The sequence below is a fragment of the Homarus americanus genome, unplaced genomic scaffold, assembly GCF_018991925.1.
Source record: "Homarus americanus isolate GMGI-L3 unplaced genomic scaffold, GMGI_Hamer_2.0 scaffold36970, whole genome shotgun sequence".
In the NCBI taxonomy this organism is placed as follows: domain Eukaryota; kingdom Metazoa; phylum Arthropoda; class Malacostraca; order Decapoda; family Nephropidae; genus Homarus; species Homarus americanus.
Genome location: NW_024740094.1, coordinates 3,549,208 through 3,571,692, shown reverse-complemented (window position 1 = coordinate 3,571,692; position 22,485 = coordinate 3,549,208). Strand labels below are relative to the sequence as shown.

Below are 22,485 nucleotides of genomic sequence, written 5' to 3'. Positions count from 1 at the left end.
TTGTTCTTACTATTTCGTCCACTGTGATTGGTTTGGTTAGTGGGGGACCTGTCATCCAGTGTATTCAGATCGATCGTGGGGCTCGTTTGCCAAATGTTGGTTTTTTGTAACATATAATTGGATACTTCCCTCTCTGTGATCATGCAGAAGTTTGTTATTTGAAAGATCTGACTCCAAAAAGATCAAAATTCCGGTTCTTGTTCGGTTGGATCTGTTAATTTGACATGATTACTGTTTACTATATACAGTAAGTAGTTAGACTCGTTACTGAAGGTTCCCATTAAGTGCTTTATTTTCTGCCAGAACTGCTTCGGTTTATGGTAGTTTTCTTCCGTTTCTGAATCAGCTTCTGCCAGTTCCTGTTGTATGATGTTTTTGAAATGTTTTTAAGCTGTTCGTGTATTATGTTGTATAGCCGTCTGTGTTCTGGTGTCCATCCTTGTTGTGTGATTAGTTTAATTAGGTTGCTAAGTTGTGTCTGTATGATTCTTGATTGGTGTGAATATTGAGGATGTGGTAATGTTCGGTAAGTGGTCTTGGGTATGTTGTGTTCCATGGCCTGGCTAACGTGCTCGTACCATGTGTCCAGTGATTGGCCTATTAGAGAAGTGTGCCTGTTGTGTAATTGTGTGGGTTGCGGGTTGTTTTAATTCTTGTTTGAAGTTTTCCCAGTTAACCCGGTTATAGTTGAATCTTAGCCTGGCTGGGGTCTGAATTGGGGCTGTGGAGAGTGTGGCTATGATAGGGAGATGATCACTTGTGGATATTGGGCCGGGTTCGAGTAGTATGTTTAAGTGGTGGTGTTGACTTGTTAAAACCATGTCTGGGTATACTGTGTGGCCTGCTCTAATGTTCGTGGGGAATTCCGGTCCGAGGTGTACCATGTTGTCGTGGCTCACTAGTGTGTTCAGGACCTGGCCTACTGCGTTGTTGGTATGGTGTCCTAGTATGCTGTGTCTAGCGTTGAGATCACCCAGAAAGTATGCAGGTATATTCCTCTTCATCAATCTGAACATGTCCGCTATTGGAAAGATCGGTCGTCTTGGAGGGAGGTAGCAGGTGCCGGTTATGATTGGACCCGAGGTGCTGTTTATTTCAATTGCCAGAAAGTTTTCTTGAAATGTATTATGGATTTTATGTTTTATACTTCTTTTAATTGCTATGGCTATGCCATCTTGTAACGGATTTTGGCTGTTTTTTTTTATACTGTGTAATTGAATATCTTGATTTTATTTGAATTACCCTTGTCGTGAGAATTTAATATGATGACGTCTGGGTCCAGGGTACGATATATGTTGTATAATTCGTGAGCTCTTGGTGTGGTCCAGGTCAGTAAATTATGTTGAATTATTTTAAGTCTGTTGATTATGAATGGTGATGTCTCGAGCTTGTTTGCGGCATTTTAAATGATCGATGTTCTCCTGAAGACCTCCTCTCCGTGTGCAGGCCGAGGCGGATTTTTCTGTTCTTGGATTGCTCCACCTTTTCTATTGTTATATTTGGTCAGGATTCTTCCTCTTTTAATTAATGTTTGTATGTGGTGATCTTCTAGATTCTTATCTGTATATGTATATTTTACTCTCCCTCCCCTTATCTCTGTCAGTAGTCTCTCGGTTAAGACTATTTGGGGGCCTGAGCAGGTGTAAAACCTAATACCGGTTTCCTCACCGAGGTCCTGATTCTTAGTAATCTTTCTTGGTGACGGTGGTGGTGGTGGTGCCACGTTTCCCATTTTGTTCTTTTTAAGAGTGCTGTATATGATCGCTTGTTCAGGTTGTATCACAGGTTCATGTTGTAAAATGGGATCCTGCTCTTCGTCTTCTTTCATCCCCTCTTCACTACTTTCTGGTTGGGGGGGTATGTCGGAAGTGGCTTGTGATTGGGTGACTTGCGCCTGACTGGTGGTTTCCGCTGGTTTGGAGATCAGGTTGAAGATTTCTGAGGAGGGAACGTCTTTAGGGAATTCCATGTCTGGGAGGTTATTTGCAGCGAACATTTCATTTTCTTTTTTAGCAAAACATCCTAGTTTGGCTATATACAAGAGGTGGGCGTGTATTATTGCCGTCATGATTTTAATCGACAGTTGACTTCCCAGGTTGAGCACTATAAGTTGTTGGGCTAGGGATGGTAAGGCTACCTTTTCAAGGACTTTAGTTGTTTCCTTTGTCATTTTGGCTACAGCCGAGTAGGTCCTGTTTTGCTTTTCCTGTGCTCTTTCCTTTTCACTTTCCTTTACTTTCTCTTTCCTTACTGGACAGCGTGCTGCCAGGGTGCTGTGGTCTCCTTGGCAGTTCAGGCACCTAGGAATTTCTCTACTCTTGCACTCCCGAAATGTGTGTCCCACTTCCCCGCATTCGGAGCAGTGTTAGGTGTTCTGGGTAATAAGTTCTATATACAGGAGAGAACACAAACACCTGTATAGTTTTGTAGGTTCGGTTTACTGGATAAGAGTATGTACACAGAGGTGGGTAGCACTGCTCCCTAGCTAAGCTCTTGGTCAACTGTTATAGACGACGTATGGCAAGTGATACATTAGCAGCTTCCATACGTCGCCAGGCACATTAAATAAGCATGTGGGATATGGTAATAACATTGCCACACGCTGCTAGCTAGGCTGAATAAATAATACAAATGGAGCACATACATAATATACATACATAATACATAATCCAGCATACATAATATACATACACCTCCCTCCCCCCTATACGCTCATAGCAAAGTCTTGAGCGGACCTTTTCTTCTGGATCCGTTCTGAGCGTCGAGGGACTTCATCACTGGGAAGGGTATGGGACTCAACACTGGTGGCGGGGCCAGCAGAAGGCAGTGTTACGGGGCGGAGAAAACGGCGGTTCCTCCACCACACACGACCACTGGGTAACCGCACCTGGTAGTCCCGTGACCTGCCGAGACCCATGACTACGCCTACTTTGTCCCAACGTAGGGAGGGTCGGGTCCTGAACACGGACTTGGGTGCCGACACTCAACCTGGGGAGAGAACGGGCGTGGTCGTTGTAGCGGGCGACGACGTCCTGAACACGTTCGGCGGCTCGGCGATCACAATCCTCTGTCTTGGCCTGCCACTCCTTGGAGAAGGATTGAGGGTGAGCAGGGACACAAAACCTGGGCAGGGGAGCGTCCGGTGTAGTTGGGTGTGTTGCGGAGTTCAAGAAGACCCCGGTCGAAGGCCTCGCAGTCAATATTCCCAAAAGGGGCCACCTTAAGGATGAGGTGCTTCAAAGATTTGACAGCAGCCTCAGCGTGGCCGTTGGACTGCGGGTAATGGGGCGATGACAACACATGCCGGACTCCCCATCGGTCAAGGAACGCAGCAAAGTCCCGGCTTGTGAACTGAGGCCCTCCGTCGGTTCGCAGGCGTACAGGAACGCCCACGTCACGGAAGTAGTGGCGGAACTTGCTGATGGTGGCGGCAGACGTCGTGTCATTACCGCCCTTGATGACAACCGGCCAACCAGAGAGACGGTCGACGATAACCAGGAAGGACTTTCCTGACACACAGAAAAAGTCGGCCGACACAGACTCAAAGGGGCGGGTGGGGTTGTCGTCACTCATGAAGGGTACCTGCTGCTGGCTGGGTTGTAATACGTGGCGGGGCTTACACACCTGGACAGCATTGGAGATGTCGGGGTCGATGCCAGGCCGGAACACAGTCTGTCGTGCACGTCGTTTGGTGGCCTCAGCTCCACGGTGACTGTCGTGAAGGCGAGCCAAGGCGTGGGGACGTGATGCAGCAGGGACAACTACCGAAGGAGAGGTGTCACTGGCCAGAGGTAGGGGTAGGGCGGCAGCAGGGTAGTTGCTGCTCCCTTCATGCACCCTGTTGGCGTAATTTACCTCGAGAATCGGTGTTGGGAAGTCCTGGGAGATGATGGCCAACTCTTGACAATGTCTGTAGGACAGCAAGGGAGTCGGGACACCATTATGCACGTCAATCCAGGCCTGACACGACCTGTTGCCAAAGGTGACATGTGCATAGAGTGAACCCAGGGCTGGGGCCATCTGTGAACCATCTGCCGTGACGCAGAGGTCCTCGGGAGGCGGTCCTAGATCGTTTGGAGAGAGCCCCAAGCATCGCAAATGCTGGGGACCGATGACTGTAGCATCAGCGCCGGTGTTGGGCAACATCTGAAGACGGGATGACACACCGCCGTAGGTCACGATGACGCTGATGTACTGGGGGACTTTGGTCCTGGGATGCGAGGAGTACACCCTCCTAAAATGGGTCGGGCTTTGTCCAGGGTCGTCGTGCCTCTGATTTGGCGACTGTGGGCGGCCCTCACTGGTAGGAGGGCGCCGAGGCTTCCGTTGACGCTGTTCCTTGGGTTTGTTGGAAGGGCAACACTTGTCATAGTGGCCCAGACGACCGCACACATTGCACTGGACGCGTTTGGCTGGGCACCGTACTGTGAGTGACCAGTGGCCCTTACGGTCACAACTGTCGCAGGTAGACTCAGCAGCTGGACATACCTGTGTTCCGTGCTGCTTACCACAGTTGTTGCAAAATGAACCGGGCGTGGACGTGGTGGGCGAAGGCGTAGGAGCAGACTTCTTGTCCTTCTTGTACCGGGAAACAGCGCGTACAGCTGTAGGGGGAGCACGGATGGCAGAGGTGGCACACCTGGCAGCCTCATAGGAGCGACATATCGTCAGCACATCCTGAAGAGAAGAGGAAGAGTCGAGGGAGGTGAGGCGTTGGACAAGTTCCTCGTCCTTAACACCCATCAGGATCACCTGCTTCAACTGGGTCTCCTCGCACTGCTGGTGGTGGCCTAGACATATATCTACCTCTTCCGAGGCTCTCTTAAGTCGTACATAAAAAGCGTCAAAAGACTCACCCTCCATCTGTCTGCAGCTAAACAATTCCCTCCTGCGCAGAGCTTCATTCTGCTGTCCTTTGATGTGCCGTTGTAGAACGTCCAGTACCTCCTCTACAGACAGCGAAGAGGTTGGGGGTACCTGCAACGTATGTTCTAAGACACGCTGAACTTCCAAGGACAGGCACATACGCAGCTGGATGAGTTGTTTAGGCTGTGACAAACTCTGGAGATCCACCATTGTAGCATAATCAGCCCACCGCCGCCGCCATTCGCGAAAAGTCTGGAAATTTACATCAGGCTCCAAGATGGGCGGTGTTTGAGCTGCTGCTTTAGGTGGGGCTGGGGGGCGTGAAGGAAGCATGGATGAGGTATCTGAACCATTCAGTACCGAGGCAGTGTTAGAGCCAGGGGCTTGGTTAACAGTGAGGCGAGATATCAAGGCTTCAAACCGTGCACTGTCTTCCATTCTCCGTTGGTGGTCTCGTTCTGCCTCTGCTTGCCTTCTGTGCTCATCCGCCAAACGTCTGTGAGCTTCATCCTCGCGTCTCTCATCTCTCATAAACTTCATTAAGGCAATTATCTCTGGAGATAACGCTGAATGTTGAGGTGAAGGGCTGCGCGATGTTGTGGGAGCTGGAGCGTCGTGGCCGGCCTGGTCATCCATCTCTGGGGGACTATCATCCGCTTGACTCATCCAGGCGCTGGGTCCACGGCTACGTAAGGCATGAGACATAACTACTTTATCTGTGTACTGTGTCTTAAATCAGTGTTGACCGGTCAGCCCGTCGTATCAACAAGATTTCAGACAAAAAAATTTAATTAAATACACAGATAAGTAGGTTATATATATAAAATATATATAATGAAGCCGCGCGGTCAGCAAGTGTTAGTACATGTATGTGTGTGTCCCGGGCAAAGCGTCTCGCCCCAGCTGTGAGGGGGGGTGGAGGCGGCGCTGTGAGGGGGGGTTGGAGAAGTGCGGCGAGCGACTCGCAGTCCGTCCAGTTACCCTCAGGACGCGGTTAGAGAAGGGTGCACTGAACTCTACTCCCAACAAATGCCCAGAACATGCCGTATACCTTGGAAATCCGTTCGAACAAGGTCACACATGAATGGCACGAAACACACAATGCACTTAACACTTCACAGAAAATCACTGACACTGCTCAAAGTTGCTAAATTCTTCGAGGGATGACGCGGGGTTGACACAAAGGCGGGCGTCCATAAGCCGGCTTTCCACAAACTTGCACTAATCACTCGTAATAATCCAGTAAAACTACGCACTGCGCCATGTTAGGTGTTCTGGGTAATAAGTTCTATATACAGGAGAGAACACAAACACCTGTATAGTTTTGTAGGTTCGGTTTACTGGATAAGAGTATGTACACAGAGGTGGGTAGCACTGCTCCCTAGCTAAGCTCTTGGTCAACTGTTATAGACGACGTATGGCAAGTGATACATTAGCAGCTTCCATACGTCGCCAGGCACATTAATTAAGCATGTGGGATATGGTAATAACATTGCCACACGCTGCTAGCTAGGCTGAATAAATAATACAAATGGAGCACATACATAATATACATACATAATACATAATCCAGCATACATAATATACATACAAGCAGTATTTAGTGTTTTTGTTAGGGCAGTCCGTGTAACAGTTCCAGCAAGGCGTGATGGGAAAAAATTCTTTCTGTTCAACTTGGTTACTACCTATATGGTAGTAGGAGAGACAGAATCTCTCCTGTATTGCCTTTTGTGCCATTTCTATGTCCTGAAACCTAATTTTCAGCATAGATGGTAGTTTAGGTAGTTTAACTACCTCCTCTACTTTGGCCCACTGGTTTCTTTGTTCCAGGTCTAATTTCAGTTGTTATTCACTAGTTTCTTCTATGATGGTCCTGTCCAGTCCTTTAACTACTACGGTCTTCCTGGCTCTTAGTTGTGGTGGGATTACGATTTCGAATCGCTGCTTCTTCAGTTGCTTTATGCTGTCGTTAGATAGCAGGGTGTCAACGTCTTCCTCAGTCAGGCAGAGGGCGATGAATGAATCCTTGGTGGTAATGAGGCTCGTAATCTTTATGAGTAGTGTTGCTCCGAGCAACTCGGCTAGTGAGTTTTTCCGTGGTTCTGCTACACCTTACTCTATGTGCCCTCATTGTGGAGGGGGCAAGGTGGACAAGCCACCTTTTGATATACGACAATAAATAACCTACCTAGTCTGGGTGAGTTAACCTACCACAGGAATTACAACACCTCCCACCGCCTCTTGTCGGTCGAGTGGTCGAAAGGTGGTTCCTGTGTCTCTCTCCTAGAGCCCCGTCAGGGGAGCCTACTTCCCTAGTGTTTATAATCTGCTCACTTATAGGCGTGGGCCCTAGTGTACCTACTTGGTGGGGGGGGGGGGTGCGGGATATGTGAACCCTTTCCCGGGTGGACCTGCATGATCACGGTTACCCAGGGAGGCTCGGCGGAGGGATGGGTTCTGCTCCTTCTCCCTTTCGTGTTCACAAACTCCTGGGAGGGAGGTGAACAGTTACAGGGAGAACCCAAGGACAAATACACCTCTAGGGTGCAGGTCCTCAAGCCAGAGCGAGAAAAGAAGGAAGAACAAAGGAAGAATAGCCACTGGTGTAGGTAACACCGGTGGGGTCCCGGCATAACTCAGCTGCAGGATGCAGTTACGGAGCACCCAATCTGGGCCGCCTCTGATCAGGAGACACCCCTGATCAGTGGGGAGACACAGAGAGGGTGTTGTCTGGGTGGAGCCTCCCGAATGTTAGGGTGGTGGTTAGTGGCGTCAAGTAATGGTCGTTTGCGTTCCAACGGTCGTCAATAGTTTAGGACAAAGGCTGGCTGGCTGGCTTTGGCAGTGAAGGGTCTTTTTTTCCAAGTTTAGAAGCTCCAAGAACTTTCCCTGAATACGAATTCGCAACCTTTCGATTTTCAACAGGTACCTACTTTACTGCTAGGTGAACAGGGACCAAGGGGGCTAGGAAGAGTGTCCCAACAACTTCCGCCTGCCCGGGAATCGAACCCGAGACTCTTGTTTGCGAGGCAAGAGCTGTACCGCTTCTACCACAAGCGCCCCTCAAAAAGGGTCTACATACATACATAAAGGCTAGTGACAGGGGGAAAGAGGTTCAGGGGAAGGATAAAGGGAGGATTGAAGTGAATTTTAGAAGGAGAGAAAGGGTCTTGAGAGAGGGGGGTATTTATATGAATCTGCAGGATCAAGAATCGAGGTACGAAGATGGAAAACGCTGCTAATTGACTGAGGTGAAGGCGGCAACTGGCCAATCACCCCGCAGTTTGAACGCGAGGGCTGATTTGTGGAACTCGCCGCTGGTTGGCTGAGGAGCAGACGGCAAGTGACCAATCAGCAGTTGTAGGGGAGAGTATCCACTACAATGTGTTTAATTATTTTCCTGTATTGTGGATAATATACGAAAACGCTTCGTTATTTGATGTATTTAGTACCGAGAATATACAAAAAACATTAATTATTTTACTATATTATTTAGCTTATAAAACGCAAAAAAATGGCCACTTGAAAGTACATTACGTAAAATTAACGTTAAGACCGATCGCCCAAGCGGCTAACGAGCCGATCAGTGGCGAAGAGGATAAAGGTAAAAAGTAAGTAAAGGTTAAGTAATATTCACTGAGGGCGTACAATATGTCCCTCACATGAAACACATCCCATTGTTAACCTTCCGTACAGCAGAGTATGGAAAGAAATTGAAAAAAGTGACGGAGTGGACGAAGAAAAGGAGAAGAATTTGGAAAATGTTGGTGTATTAACGGAGCCTAGTGTGTAGTGCCTTAAACTGGCTGACGGCCGCCACCACCGTCTCCAACTAAATCCCACGAAACACTTTGTCTCCTAAATAAAATCTAACCAGGTAATTTCCCAGTGGACAAAATATAACTAGCCAATTCCCCAGTGGACAAAATCTAACCAGACAATTTTCCAGTGAACAAAAACTAACACCCAAAATGATAAAAAAGCGAAAAAAAATTCCATTCGCTTTTAACTTTCAATACTTTTTGGTTTAAGGGGTGAAATGACTTGAATAAATTCCGGATCCTGTAATCGAGAAACGCCATAACAGAATATTAAAAAAACTCCTTTATATACCTAATTTAATTTGGGTGGTTAAGTTTGTTTTAGGGGATAGTTCAGATTATTTAGGGTTTTTTTAGGGCAAGAAAGGCTCACAGAAGTATGGGAAATAGAGTACAGTATTACAGTAGTCTCATAAAACGCGAGCGGGAGTGGCGGAGGACGCAAGGCAAGTTGGGCTAAGGTGAAGTGGGGTTTGTTTTAAGGTGAAGTAGGGGGTTTGTTTTAAGGTGAAGTAGGGGGTTTATTTTAAGGTGAAGTGGGGGTTTATTTTAAGGTGAAGTGGGGGTTTGTTTTAAGGTGAAGTGGGGGTTTATTTTAAGATGAAGTGGGGTTTATTTTAAGGCGAAGTAGGGGTTTGTTTTAAGGTGAAGTGGGGGTTTATTTTCAGATGAAGTGGGTTTATTTTAAGGTGAAGTGGGGGTATTTTAAGGTGAAGTGGGGGAAAAGTGGGGTTTATTTTAAGGTGAAGTGGGGGTTTATTTTCAGGAAAAGTGGGGGTTTATTTTAAGGTGAAGTGGGAGTTTATTTTAAGGTGAAGTGGGGGTTTATTTTTAAGGTGAAGTGGGGGTTTATTTTAAGGTGAAGTGGGGGTTTATTTTAAGGTGAAGTGGGGGGTTTATTTTAAGGTGAAGTGGGGGTTTATTTTAAGATGAAGTTTATATGCTGTAATTAAGTATGGTAGATTCATGATGAGGTATTTATATCTTGTCCAGTCCATATAATTATACAGTATAAATTACATTCATAGAGTGTGTGTGTGTGTGTGTGTGTGTGTGTGTGTGTGCGTGCGTGTGTGTGTGTGTGCCAGCATCCTTGCTGACACCAACTGTAGGAGCATCGAGGCTACCATTATCCATGAACAACTACGCTGGACTGGCCATGTTACCTGCATGAACAACAGTACACTGCCAAAGCAGCTACTTTACAGTCACCTAACGAATAGTAAACGTAACGCCGGCGGGCAACTGAAAAGGGATAAGGATAGTCTTAAGACAAACATGAAAAAGTGCCAAATCGACCCCCTCACCTGGGAGACGATTACTCTACATGGTAACGCTTGGAGGAGCAACACACGAGAAGGTGTCAATACTTTCGAGTTAGCCCGACTGCAAATCGAGGTAGACACCGGAAAGACGCTGCCGGCGCCCCTCCCGCACTAGATGTAGCCCTCCACATGTGCAACATCTGTGAACAACTCTGTCGGTGAATTTGCTACCAGAGTTTAACAGTTAACTCCTGTATAATACTTCTGATAAACTTCCTACGGACTTACGTATGTTTGAAATAATGACTGTATGTATCTTTATATAATTTATCTAAATATCTTTCTCGTTAGAAACGGTCAACCCAACGATTATGAATAGACTCATTTAGAAATGCATCATTACTTCAGGACGAAATCAGACAGATTTACAACAGCCACTCAGTTCCCGCTGGGCTGCCGATTTCTTCTTGCTGAAGGTTATCAGCTTTGATCCGAGACTGAGGGTTGTTCTGCCAGTCAGTTAAAGCAGCACGTTTATCATCGATGAGTACTTTGATTGCTGGGTCATTTCCATCAAACCAGTCCTGGTGTATTCTTTTGATCTGGCAGAGGGTCTCTCTGCAGGTGTTTGGATCGTGGGTGTTGCCACGAAACCTTGACCTTGTTGGCCTGCCTAAACAAGGTGTTGGTGATAGTGAGGTTATGTGCACCATACTTGCTAAGGAAGAGTAGGCCGTTGGAATTACACTTGCCAAGTCCATTTCTCCCTGTGGTTCCCTGCCAAATGTTAGCATCTCTGCCAACTCTGGCATTGAAGTCGCCAAGGAGCACAGCCTTGTCTTCTCTGGGGATATAGGTTAGCACTCTGTCGAATTCGGTGTAAAAGGCCTCCTTGATGTCATCCTCTGCATCCAGTGGTTGGGCGTATGCACTGATGAAGAAGGCATGACGTGAGTGATTCAGTGGGACTCGAAGCGTCATGGGGCGCTCGTTGATCCCAATAGGCATTTCAGTTAGCCTGTGTAGGATGCGTTGGCGGATAGCAAAGCTAACTCTATAAATGCTGTTTCTTTTGCGCAGCAGGGTTACCCTTCCAGAAGAAGGTGTAGCCAGACCCCCGTTCTGTGAGTTGGCCTTCATCTTGGAGCCGGGAATCACTGAGGGCTGCTATGTCAATGTTATACCTAGCCAGCTCTTTTACCACAAGGGCGGTTCTTCTTTCAGGACGCTCATTTGTGCCAGTATCCAGTAGGGTCCTGACATTCCATGCAGCGACCACAAGAGTATGTTTTTTTTTTTGGGGGGAGGGGGCGGATCTGTGATTTTGGTTTTATTTTCGACTGCATAAGGATGACCTTACTGGGTGCGGTTGCCCAGTCAGGTTGGGTTTTTAGGCAGGCAGGCTATGTTTAGGGCACCTTTTCTACCCCCCTCCCCATGTGGGGTGAGCAGAGTGGCTCCCCGAAAGGCCTGCTCAATCGCACAGACAGGACCGGATTGCACTGTTGCGTAGATCCCAGTGCATAAACGCCCATCTTATCTGTGCTGCTCATGAGCATATTTGTGACTCGAGACTCCCGGTAGTCATCTCTGCCTGTCTCCATCGCCAATCGTCCATCGCCATAGGACTTTTGGGGGGTATAGGCGGTAAAATTAACTAATTCCAATAAAATTAATTTATAATATTGGAATTAGTTAATTTTACCGCCACAACCCCCCCCCCTCGTTAACTACTGTACTGCGGTGTCCCTCAGGACTCATATAGTTTAAAACTCGGGTTGAAACAAGACGACCCCATTCAAGGGAAGATGTTGTTTAATAATACGGGCGCTCTCGTAGTCTTATACCTGCCAAGGCTAATCCGCAAGGCAGCGGGGCGGTGGTTGGTAGGCGCCAGGACGTGTCCACATGCCAGTGGGTCTATGCGCCGTCCCTCTGGGGCCCACTGCTACTCCGAGATCCCCTGCTGATCTAGCCTGGGCCCACGAGGCACCCAGTTACCGTGTGTTGTCTTGATGGTGAGGAGGCTGTGTACTGGCAGGGGAGGACTTATGCAAGTTGCTTGCCTGGTCGCCACGAGAGCTAGCCAGCGGTGGCAGCTGAAAGCGAGAGTGAGCAAGCAGTGCTTGTACTCTAGACGCATTTCACCAATCAAACAGACACACATACACACACAAACTAAATCCAGCTTGAATGAACGAGAGCTCCCCTGGTGTTCAACTCTGGTACTAACGGTGCTCTACGTTCATCCTTGGCTTAACCTCAGCGTGGTGCACCCATAAACTGGTTCTCACGAGACTCACAACACCTTTGTCAAATTTTCCTAGTGTGTTTGTTCTCTTCCTCCAATATCTTATGAACCTTTGATGATTTGTCTCGATTGTTTGTTTATTGTTTGTTTGTGTGTGTTTGATTGTATGGTGTTTGTTTATTGTTTGTTTGTGTGTCTGATTGATTGAATGGTATTTGGTTATTGTTTGAGTGGTGTTGGGTCTGTTTGTTCTGGTGATTGTTTTGTTTGTGTTTAGTGTTTGTTTGGTGTTTGTATATGAGCCATGTTTTTGACCTGATCTAACCGAACTTCTTTATTTTCGACTTCATCGTATTCATTAATAGTACAACAACAACAACAACAACAACAACAACAACAACAACAACAACAACAACAACAACAACATCATCATCATCAACATCATCATCATCATCATCATCATCATCATCAATAATAATAATAATAATAATAATAATAATAATAATATTTTTTTATCATTGCCAACATCTTCCTTATCAATATTATTATTATCAACATCATCATCGTTATTATTATTATTATTATTATTATTATTATTATTATTATTATTATTATTATTATTATTATTATTATTATTATTATTTATTATTTATTATTATTATTATTATTATTATTAATATAGGAGAATAATATCTAGTTAGAGGCGGTGGAGACACAGCACACTGTATACCAAACCTTCAGTACACAAGGAGGCAACATGGCTGACACACCATTTGACTACCTTTACTCTCCCCACTTGTAAGGTTAGGTTAGGTACCCATCCACAGCTGGGTGAGCTCTGGGTACCTTGGACAGAAGCATGCTAAACTAATTTACCCGAATAATAATCAGACTGGCCTATATAACTTTCTCGTCTTTATTATTATTATTTTTTTTTTTTATCATGTTTTATTTGTTTTTGCCTGATGGTAATAATAATTTTTAATGGTATTCTTTATGGTAATTAATTCGCCATCACAACATAACTTTAATATACCTACATTAAGTGAGGCTATGTTAACTTAGGTTAGGTTGAATTAGGCTAGGCTAGGTTAACTTAGGTTATATTAGGCTAGGCTAGGTTACATTAGGCTAGACAGGGCTAGGTTTGGTTAGGTTACATTAGACTATGTTAAATTAGGTTTCAGGTTAGGTTACATTGGACTAGGCTAGGATAGGTTGAATTAGGTTCGGTTAGGTTTTAGGTCAGGTTATAGTAGGCTAGGCTAGGCCAGGTCTTGTTAGGTTAGGTTAAATTAGTAATGATACGATTCATTTACAGTCAGTATTACAGGTATCTACATCATGACAAACCAGTAGACACACAGAACAACAAGACAGACGGTACAGTACCCCCTACGTAATGATACAACTTCCATAATTATGAAATAGAATACATAAAGACCTCTTCTATTTCCCTATTACGATAAGAGGCGTTTGTAGGATGGTATAGGATACACAAAGAGGCGAGTTTGGTTCTATTTCTTTATTTCGTTAAGAGGCATTTGTAGGATGATGGAATAAACGAGATAGAATATTAACCTAAAAAGCCAACAAAGACAAATAAACGTGTAAAAGGTCAACAATTATATGGTAAATGATTACTGTATCATTTCTTTCTTCGGTCAGTCAATGGCAACGTGCTTCGCTACTCTTCGTTTTTTTTCATTATTCTTCGATTCTTCTCGTTTTTCTTCGTCTTTTTTCATCATTCCTCGCCCTTTCACGTTATTCCTCGTTTTCTCTATTCCTCGCTTCTTCTCGTTATTCCTCGCTTCTCATTAGTCTTAGCTTCCTTCTTCAAAGTTTAGCGAGTGTTTACCGTCCTTCTTGGATCAAAATTGGGCTGCCTTGCACACCTTGCCACTCAGACAAGCGTCCTCGCAACATTTCTCGTTGATCTCACACTCGTAATCCTTGCTGCACTCCTGTAAATAATAAATATTTTTCTTTGTAATAAATATGACAAATATAAACACAGCCGTTAAACTATTGTTTGCAGTGAGTATCAGACAGACATATTCACAAGACAAAACATACCGACGGGACTAGAACATCGGCGAACGGACAAATTAGGCGTTTAAGTGGGCATCTACCAAGATGAGCTGTGAAAAAAATTACTTCATATTAGCCATAACAACGTTTACCCCATCACCGTCTTCACTGTCATCTTTTATTGGACTGTGGATAAATTTTAGATCATTGAAACCTCCATTTAACGGACTACATGGAGAGGAAAACCATTATATCGAGGGAAGGGTCCATTAGATATGAAATCTCCTCCATCTAACGGATTATATGGAGAGAGAAGTTCGTTATATGGAGAGAGAAGTCCGTTATATGGAGAGAGAAGTCCGTTATATGGAAGTATCACTGTATCACAATAACACACACCTGACATAACTCACACATCTAAGTCAAGTATTAATTAAGAGTGTGTACTCACGATCACAGCAGATATAGTCAGGAGCACCGGGGAACGGGTCTGGGTTGACACAGAAAGCCGTACAGTCGGACGATGGTGGTGGCGGTGGTGGTAAGGTATGAGCCAATGCCACCGCCACACACGCCACCAGAACCAGCACTCGAAGACTCTGTGAGGATAGATTTAGTTAGGTTAAGTTAGGTTATGTGTAACTGAAGTGAAATCAATGTTCACATGACTATATAAAAAAAAGAATCAATATGAATTTAGTGTTTTATGTATAAAATAATGGAAGGTAATTGGGTGTCAGCCGAGGGATCAGTTGAGTGTACGTGAAGAATTACACTAAAGTAACAAACCATGTTTATAGAGACTGGTAAGGTAGCTTGTCTGAGATCTCCGCTCCTAATGTTTCTCGGCCACCTCGCGTTGCTTATATATTGTACGGACCTTCACCCCTCCGTCACCCAGTGTGTGTGTGTGTTGCCAGTGACGTCGCAACACTTTGAAGAAACTATACGTAAGAGTTGGCCAATTCTAGGGACATCTTGAGGTCATAATTATAAACTGGACAGTAGGACATATTCTAAGGTGGGAGGTGCAGTACTTGGAACATGATAAGTGTAATTATAAGTTGGATCCATCACTGCTGGTGATAACGAAAACGATTATTTGGTTATAGATAAGTTTATTACAAAATTCATTCTTTCTCTCAATATATATATATATATATATATATATATATATTTCATGTAAATCCACAATGAAAACGTGGATAAGAGTTGGGGTCTTTGATAGGTCAATATTGAAAATGGAGTCAACGAAATTTTAGCCCTGGAATGTTACCTTGTGCCAAGGTAAATTCGCCAGCTCTTACTCTTCCCGTGATCTTTTACTCAAGATATATATATATATATATATATATATATATATATATATATATATATATATATATATATATATATATATATATATATATATATATATATATATATATATATATATATATATATATATATATATATATATATATATATATATATATATATATATATATATATATATATATATATATATATATATATAATGTGAGGGAATGGTGATGGTAGTCATAATAATAATAATATTAATAATAATGTCCAATATTCGCCAAGACACAGGTACACAACTCCATCTATTGAATAAAACCCATACTACCCAATCAGTCGGCCAGTCCCAGAGCCTGGCGGGAATGTTCAGCCAATTAAGGGCCAAGTTGTTGGGAAAATTGGTGACGGTGTGGTTTGAGGTTGTTTGCTTGTGCTTTGTCAAAGTGTTGGGTTACTCAACCCGGAACAGAGTTGATGAGCTCTGGGAAGGTGAGTGGAGTGGTCTCAAGACTTCCCTCAGCCAGAGCGCTTCAGTAAGAAAACCCTTCATTTGTATATATTATATTCTGTTGTTATTTGCTTATGTTTTATGGGTTTATGGTTCATGTCTATGTTGGTGTTAAGTTAATATGTTAGGTGTTGTTAATACTGTTGGAATTTGAAATCAAGATTATATGTTGATATGTTATTTAGGGCTCTACCCACGCCAAGGGCTGGGCAGTGGTGGGGGGGGGGGCAAAAAACGAGCATTTTCCGACGAAAATGAAGGTTAGATTCGCTTAAAACACACCGAAATACACTGGATAAACGTATTAGTCAACCCCTTGGGACTAATGTCCAAAGACAAAAATTTACCTCCGATTTTAGCTTAAAAACTACAAAACTACAAAAATTAAGCATTATATGTACACTCAAATATGGCAGATACCTGTTCAATCTTGTTCAATTTGTATGAGCTACTGTGTGCACTTGCAATGTTTATAAAAAGCCATAACATAACCACATCAGGTACAGTAGCCAGTTTAGGTACAAAGATTTTCTCTAATGTCCAAAGGCAAAAATGCATAGGGGTTGGGTGTAAATGGGACTGCCCAGCCCTGACCCTCATCTCTCGCTGAAATTTCTACCTTCTGGCTATATTAAATGATAAATACTTTGGCATACATAAAAAATAGCAATAAATACACTCTATGACGTAGTTTATAATGAGGTAATGATTCAAAATAGCAGTTTACCTGTCGTTTGGGAGGCATCTTGAGGTAATAGGTCCTTCTCCTCTTGCCAGCTGATGTTGTTTTTGTTTTTTCTCTGTCTTTTGTTTCTCTTCTTTATTCTTAGTTATTGGCATCTGTATCTATAATATTTGTATGTAATTCTTTTTTTTCTATTTCCGTGGAGGACATTGTTACTATATTTATAATATATGTTAATATTATTGTCCGTGTGGTGGTATAATTGGTCGAGTTTGTCTAATTCAAAGACTATATAAGATAGTCTTTGGTCTAATTCCTTGTTATAGATAATTTGCTTTCCTTAACTTTCTAAATTAATTAGATGAGTTAATTTTGGGGTTTATACTAATTTATGCTGAACCACATTTTGAATATTATTTATAGTTTATCTACATTCTTGAGATGTGCCAATTTATTTGGTTGTTAATTAGCTATTGTTAACCTCGTAGGAATAATTAAACATAAGAATTAATATTATAGGAGAGTTGCCAGATTATATCACTTATTCATGAAGTTATTGATCATTGGGTTAATATTTTTCTTTACATATATTAGTTTGTTGTTTTCGGTGGTGTGTGGTCCGTGGTAAGTCTGAAGCTCGAGTGTTTTATCGTGTTTTAATGCGAGTGTTTGGTGGTATATTGCAGTGATCAGTGATAATGAAGGGAGTAATTCCATTCTGCAATCTTCCGGCGCACTTGTAATCTATCAGAGGATATTGAAAATTGGTCTAAATTTTAAGCCATGAAGTGTGTGTGTGTGTGTGTATGTGTGACCTAGAAATATAATTATTGATAATGCACAACCCATTGAACATCTGCATCATTTCTTGACCGATGACATTGTGAATAAGGTAGTGAAAGAAAGACATATCTGTGCGGGATGAGTCCTACCAGAGAAACATGGGTACTAGGTCGTTTGCGAGAGAAGCGTCATTGAAGAAAAGTATCTTAGTATTGTGTAAACTATTGTTTCCTAAGAAAAAAAATCACGAGATTCAGCACACACACTTGTAAATAAAATGGAAGAAGGCAGTTTTATAAAATATATATATATATATATATATATATATATATATATATATATATATATATATATATATATATATATATATATATATATATATATATATATATATATATATATATATATATATATATATACTGTATATATATATATCACAGGATGACTAAAAGATATCAATAACACCGCATTAGCTACAGGAACAATACTAGCCACAATAGGGAGCATGAGGCGGTGAACGAGGAAGAGTGTGAAAAAAATAGTGTTGCGGCATACGAGGTGATGACGGTTCCTGGAAGATAGTGGATAATGACGTCATGGGGCAGGGCACTCACTCCCCGGGGCTAATATTTAGGAAAACAAGAGACGAAAGCTGCACTAAGAACAGATATTTTTTTTTTTTTAGAAACTGTACTATATTATAAATGTCACTTCAACCTTTTGTACTATTTGTTATGTATATCCAGGTTTAAGAAAGCGTTAAACCTTACGAAGGGAAAGAGAGTGAAAAAACAAAGAAGGAAAATAGTTACATTACAGAAGTAAACATTTCCAAAAACATTAGGTAACACAGCCTCCAACTGTCCCAAGTTTCATAAATGAATGACCCAACTCTCATGGTGCATTGCAATTCTATTTGGGTTCCGAGGTGCTCCAACGACTGGCAAAGACCAAGCAGTAAACTGGTGCCGTCACCCACAGCAACTCACCAAGAGGGATTAGAACGTTTATAATAGCATAGTTTATACTACAGAATATTTATAAGCACTTCAACGGACATTACTCTACCATGTGCATATGTTGATTCAGTATATGTCCGTCCCAGTAGACGCCACCACCTGACTCTTCATTACTGGGATATGGTCTGACCATTATATGTGGGCCACTTACATGAGGTGTGGTCAGTTATGTGGGCCATTAACATGAGGGAGGATCAGTTATGTTGGCCACTAACATGAGGGAGGATCAGTTATGTGGGCCACTAACATGAGGGAGGATCAGTTATGTTGACCACTAACATGAAGGAGGATCAGTTATGTGGGCCACTAAGGTGAGGGAGGATGAGTTATGTAGGCCACTAACATGAGGGAGGATCAGTTATGTGAGCCATTAACATGAGGAAGGATCAGTTATGTGGGCCACTAACATGAGGGAGGATGAGTTATGTAGGCCACTAACATGAGGGAGGATCAGTTATGTGGGCCACTAATAGGAGGGAGGATCAGTTATGTGGGCCACTAAGGTGAGGGAGGATGAGTTATGTAGGCCACTAACATGAGGGAGGATCAGTTATTTGGGCCACTAACATGAGGAAGGATCAGTTACGTGGGCCATTAACATGAGGGAGGATCAGTTATTTGGGCCACTAACATGAGGAAGGATCAGTTACGTGGGCCATTAACATGAGGAAGGATCAGTTATGTGAGCAACTAACCTGAGGGAGGATCAGTTATGTGGGCCACTAACATGAGGGAGGATCAGTAACGTGGGCCATTAACATGAGGGAGGATCAGTTATTTGGGCCACTAACATGAGGAAGGATCAGTTACGTGGGCCATTAACATGAGGAAGGATCAGTTATGTGGGCCACTAACATGAGGAAGGATCAGTTATGTGAGCCATTAACATGAGGAAGGATCAGTTATGTGGGCCACTAACATGAGGAAGGATCAGTAATGTGGGCCATTAACATGAGGGAGGATCAGTTATTTGGGCCACTAACATGAGGAAGGATCAGTTACGTGGGCCATTAACATGAGGAAGGATCAGTTATGTGGGCCACTAACATGAGGAAGGATCAGTTATGTGAGCCATTAACATGAGGAAGGATCAGCATGGGCCACTAACATGAGGAAGGATCAATGTGGGCCATTAACATGAGGGAGGATCAGTTATTTGGGCCACTAACATGAGGAAGGATCAGTTACGGGGCCATTAACATGAGGAAGGACAGGGGCCACTAACATGAGGGAGGATCAGTTATGTGAGCCATTAACATGAGGAAGGATCAGTTATGTGGGCCACTAACATGAGGGAGGATCAGTTTTGTGAGCCATTAACATGAGGAAGGATCAGTTATGTGGGCCACTAACATGAGGGAGGATCAGTTATGTGGGCCACTAATAGGAGGGAGGATCAGTTAGGGGCCACTAAGGTGAGGGAGGATGAGTTATGTAGGCCACTAACATGAGGGAGGATCAGTTATTTGGGCCACTAACATGAGGAAGGATCAGTAATGTGGGCCATTAACATGAGGGAGGATCAGTTATTTGGGCCACTAACATGAGGAAGGATCAGTTACGTGGGCCATTAACATGAGGAAGGATCAGTTATGTGTGCAACTAACCTGAGGGAGGATCAGTTTTGTGGGCCACTAACATGAGGGAGGATCAGTAACGTGGGCCATTAACATGAGGGAGGATCAGTCATGTGAGCAACTAACATGAGGGAGGATCAGTTATGTGGGCCACTAACATGAGGGAGGATCAGTTACGTGGGCCATTAACATGAGGGAGGCTCAGTCATGTGAGCAACTAACATGAGGGAGGATGAGTTATGTGGGCCACTAACATGAGGGGGATCAATTATGTGGGCTAGTAACATGAGAGAGGATCAGTCATGTTGGCCACTAACATGAGGGAGGATCAGTTATTTGGGCCACTAACATGAGGGAGGATCAGTTATGTGGGCCATTAACATGAGGGGGGATCAGTTATTTGGGCCACTAACACGAGGAAGGATCAGTTATGTGGGCCACTAACATGAGGTAGGATTAGTTATGTGGGCCTCTAACATGAGGGGGATCAATTATGTGGGCTAGTAACTTGAGAGAGGATCAGTCATGTTGGCCACTAACATGAGGGAGGATCAGTTATTTGGGCCACTAACATGAGGGAGGATCAGTTATGTGGGCCACTAACATGAGGGAGGATTAGTTATGTGGGCCACTAACTTGAGGGAGGATCAGTTATGTGGGCCACTAATATGAGGGGGGATCAGTTATGTGGGCCACTAACATGATGGAGGATCAGTTATATGTAGCTATAGGACATTTGTAGTTACTTCACTTCTTAAGCCTTCACCTCCCGGTCAGGACACTCATCGTCTGTTGTTTTTATTGGACACTTCCCGGTACCTTATAAGATAACTATACTGTATGTGGTTATTTATTATCAGTATTATTATTATCAGTATTATTATTATCATTTATTATTATTATTATTATTATTATTATTATTATTATTATTATTATTATTAATTATTATTATTATTATTATTATTATTATTATTATTATTATTATTATTAGCTTAATTCTTCACAATTGTTAAAAATATACTAAGGTTGATTTTTTGACTTGATGCAACAGTTATTATTTCTGGTAATACTGTACAAGTGATGTGATGAAATAATAATAATAATAATAATATTAATAATAATAATAATAATAATAATAATAATAATAATAATAATAATAATAATAATAATCATAATAATAATTAACGGTTTATTGAAAAAGTTCTGCAGCCCGAAGGCTGAAAATATACATTCGATATTAATGACTTATTACATACATTGTTGGTTTAACAAAAGCGTGCGTTAGAGAATGGTAAAGGAACAAACAGTGAACATACAGATTGATGTTTACAGTGAAGGTCACGTATTGTAGATCTTGTGCGCTGAGGTGTTGAACGGCAGACACGTAGTGTAGTAACTCCCTCACAGATGGTGTTACGAGGGGCTTGACGTGGTGTAGTAATTCCCTCACAGATGGTGTTAACAGGGGCTTGACGTGGTTTAGTAATTTCCTCACAGGTGGTGTTATGAGGCGCATCACGTGGTGTAGTAATTCCCTCTCAGATGGTGTTATGAGGGACCTGACGTGGTGTAGTAATTCCCTCACAGATGGTGTTATGAGGGGCTTCACGTGGTGTAGTAATTCCCTCACAGATGGTGTTATGAGGGACCTGATGTGGTGTAGTAATTCCCTCACAGATGGTGTTATGAGGGACCTGACGAGGTGTAGTAATTCCCTCACAGATGGTGTTATGAGGGACCTGACGTGGTGTAGTAATTCCCTCACAGATGGTGTTATGAGGGACCTGACGTGGTGTAATAATTCCCTCACAGATGGTGTTATGAGGCGCATCACGTGGTGTAGTAATTCCCTCACAGATGGTGTTATGAGGGACCTGACGTGGTGTAGTAATGTTCAGGCACTAGGTGTTATAAACATATGTTGCGTGAGAAACAACCGACTCTGTCTGGAAGCTATTACAAATATATAGCTGTTGAGAGATAAATGTGTAAATGGAATCATGCTTGGTGACATACAGACAATGGGATCAATACGTACAGGTAAAAACAGCAGGTTATTGTCCCAGGTGTACTAGTTAACCAGTTAATTTATTAATGCCGCAACATTGTCATCAACCTGTAGGAGGAACCCGTAGCGTTATGGTTGTTGCACCTGTTAATAAATGTTTTAGAAATTAAGTGGGAGTAGTGTGTCCTGGTAAGGTATTAATCCGCAGCCTGGACATAAACCTGGACACATGTCTGGACACAAGCCTGGACACAACCAGTCGTGTTTTGTTGTTACCTTATCAGCTGATCTACAACTCCCACCCATAACATTGATTTCATGATACAATGCCGCTCATAATATGTGTTCGTGGAATTGAAACTTTTGAAC

The 22,485-nt window shown here is 43.1% G+C and overlaps 1 protein-coding gene across 1 annotated transcript; it reads right to left on the bottom strand.

Annotated features, from left to right (window-relative positions):
- Positions 1–13,713: 13,713 nt before the first annotated feature.
- Positions 13,714–15,152, bottom strand: LOC121875163 (whey acidic protein-like). Its single transcript, XM_042379599.1, has 4 exons — positions 15,027–15,152; positions 14,689–14,836; positions 14,283–14,347; positions 13,714–14,170 (listed from the first exon to the last, which is right to left on the bottom strand). Exons 1-4 carry the CDS (start codon positions 15,027–15,029, stop codon positions 14,078–14,080), a joined length of 309 nt encoding a protein of 102 aa, XP_042235533.1. The 5' UTR covers positions 15,030–15,152; the 3' UTR covers positions 13,714–14,077.
- Positions 15,153–22,485: the final 7,333 nt, after the last annotated feature.

What these genes read in the sequence shown, in the direction of transcription:
- LOC121875163 (XM_042379599.1), bottom strand. An exon ending in TGACTATATCTGCTGTGATC is followed by an intron (nt 14,348 to 14,688) that starts GTGAGTACACAC and finishes TTTTTTTCACAG; the next exon opens with CTCATCTTGGTAGATGCCCA. An exon ending in CCGATGTTCTAGTCCCGTCG is followed by an intron (nt 14,171 to 14,282) that starts GTATGTTTTGTC and finishes TATTATTTACAG; the next exon opens with GAGTGCAGCAAGGATTACGA.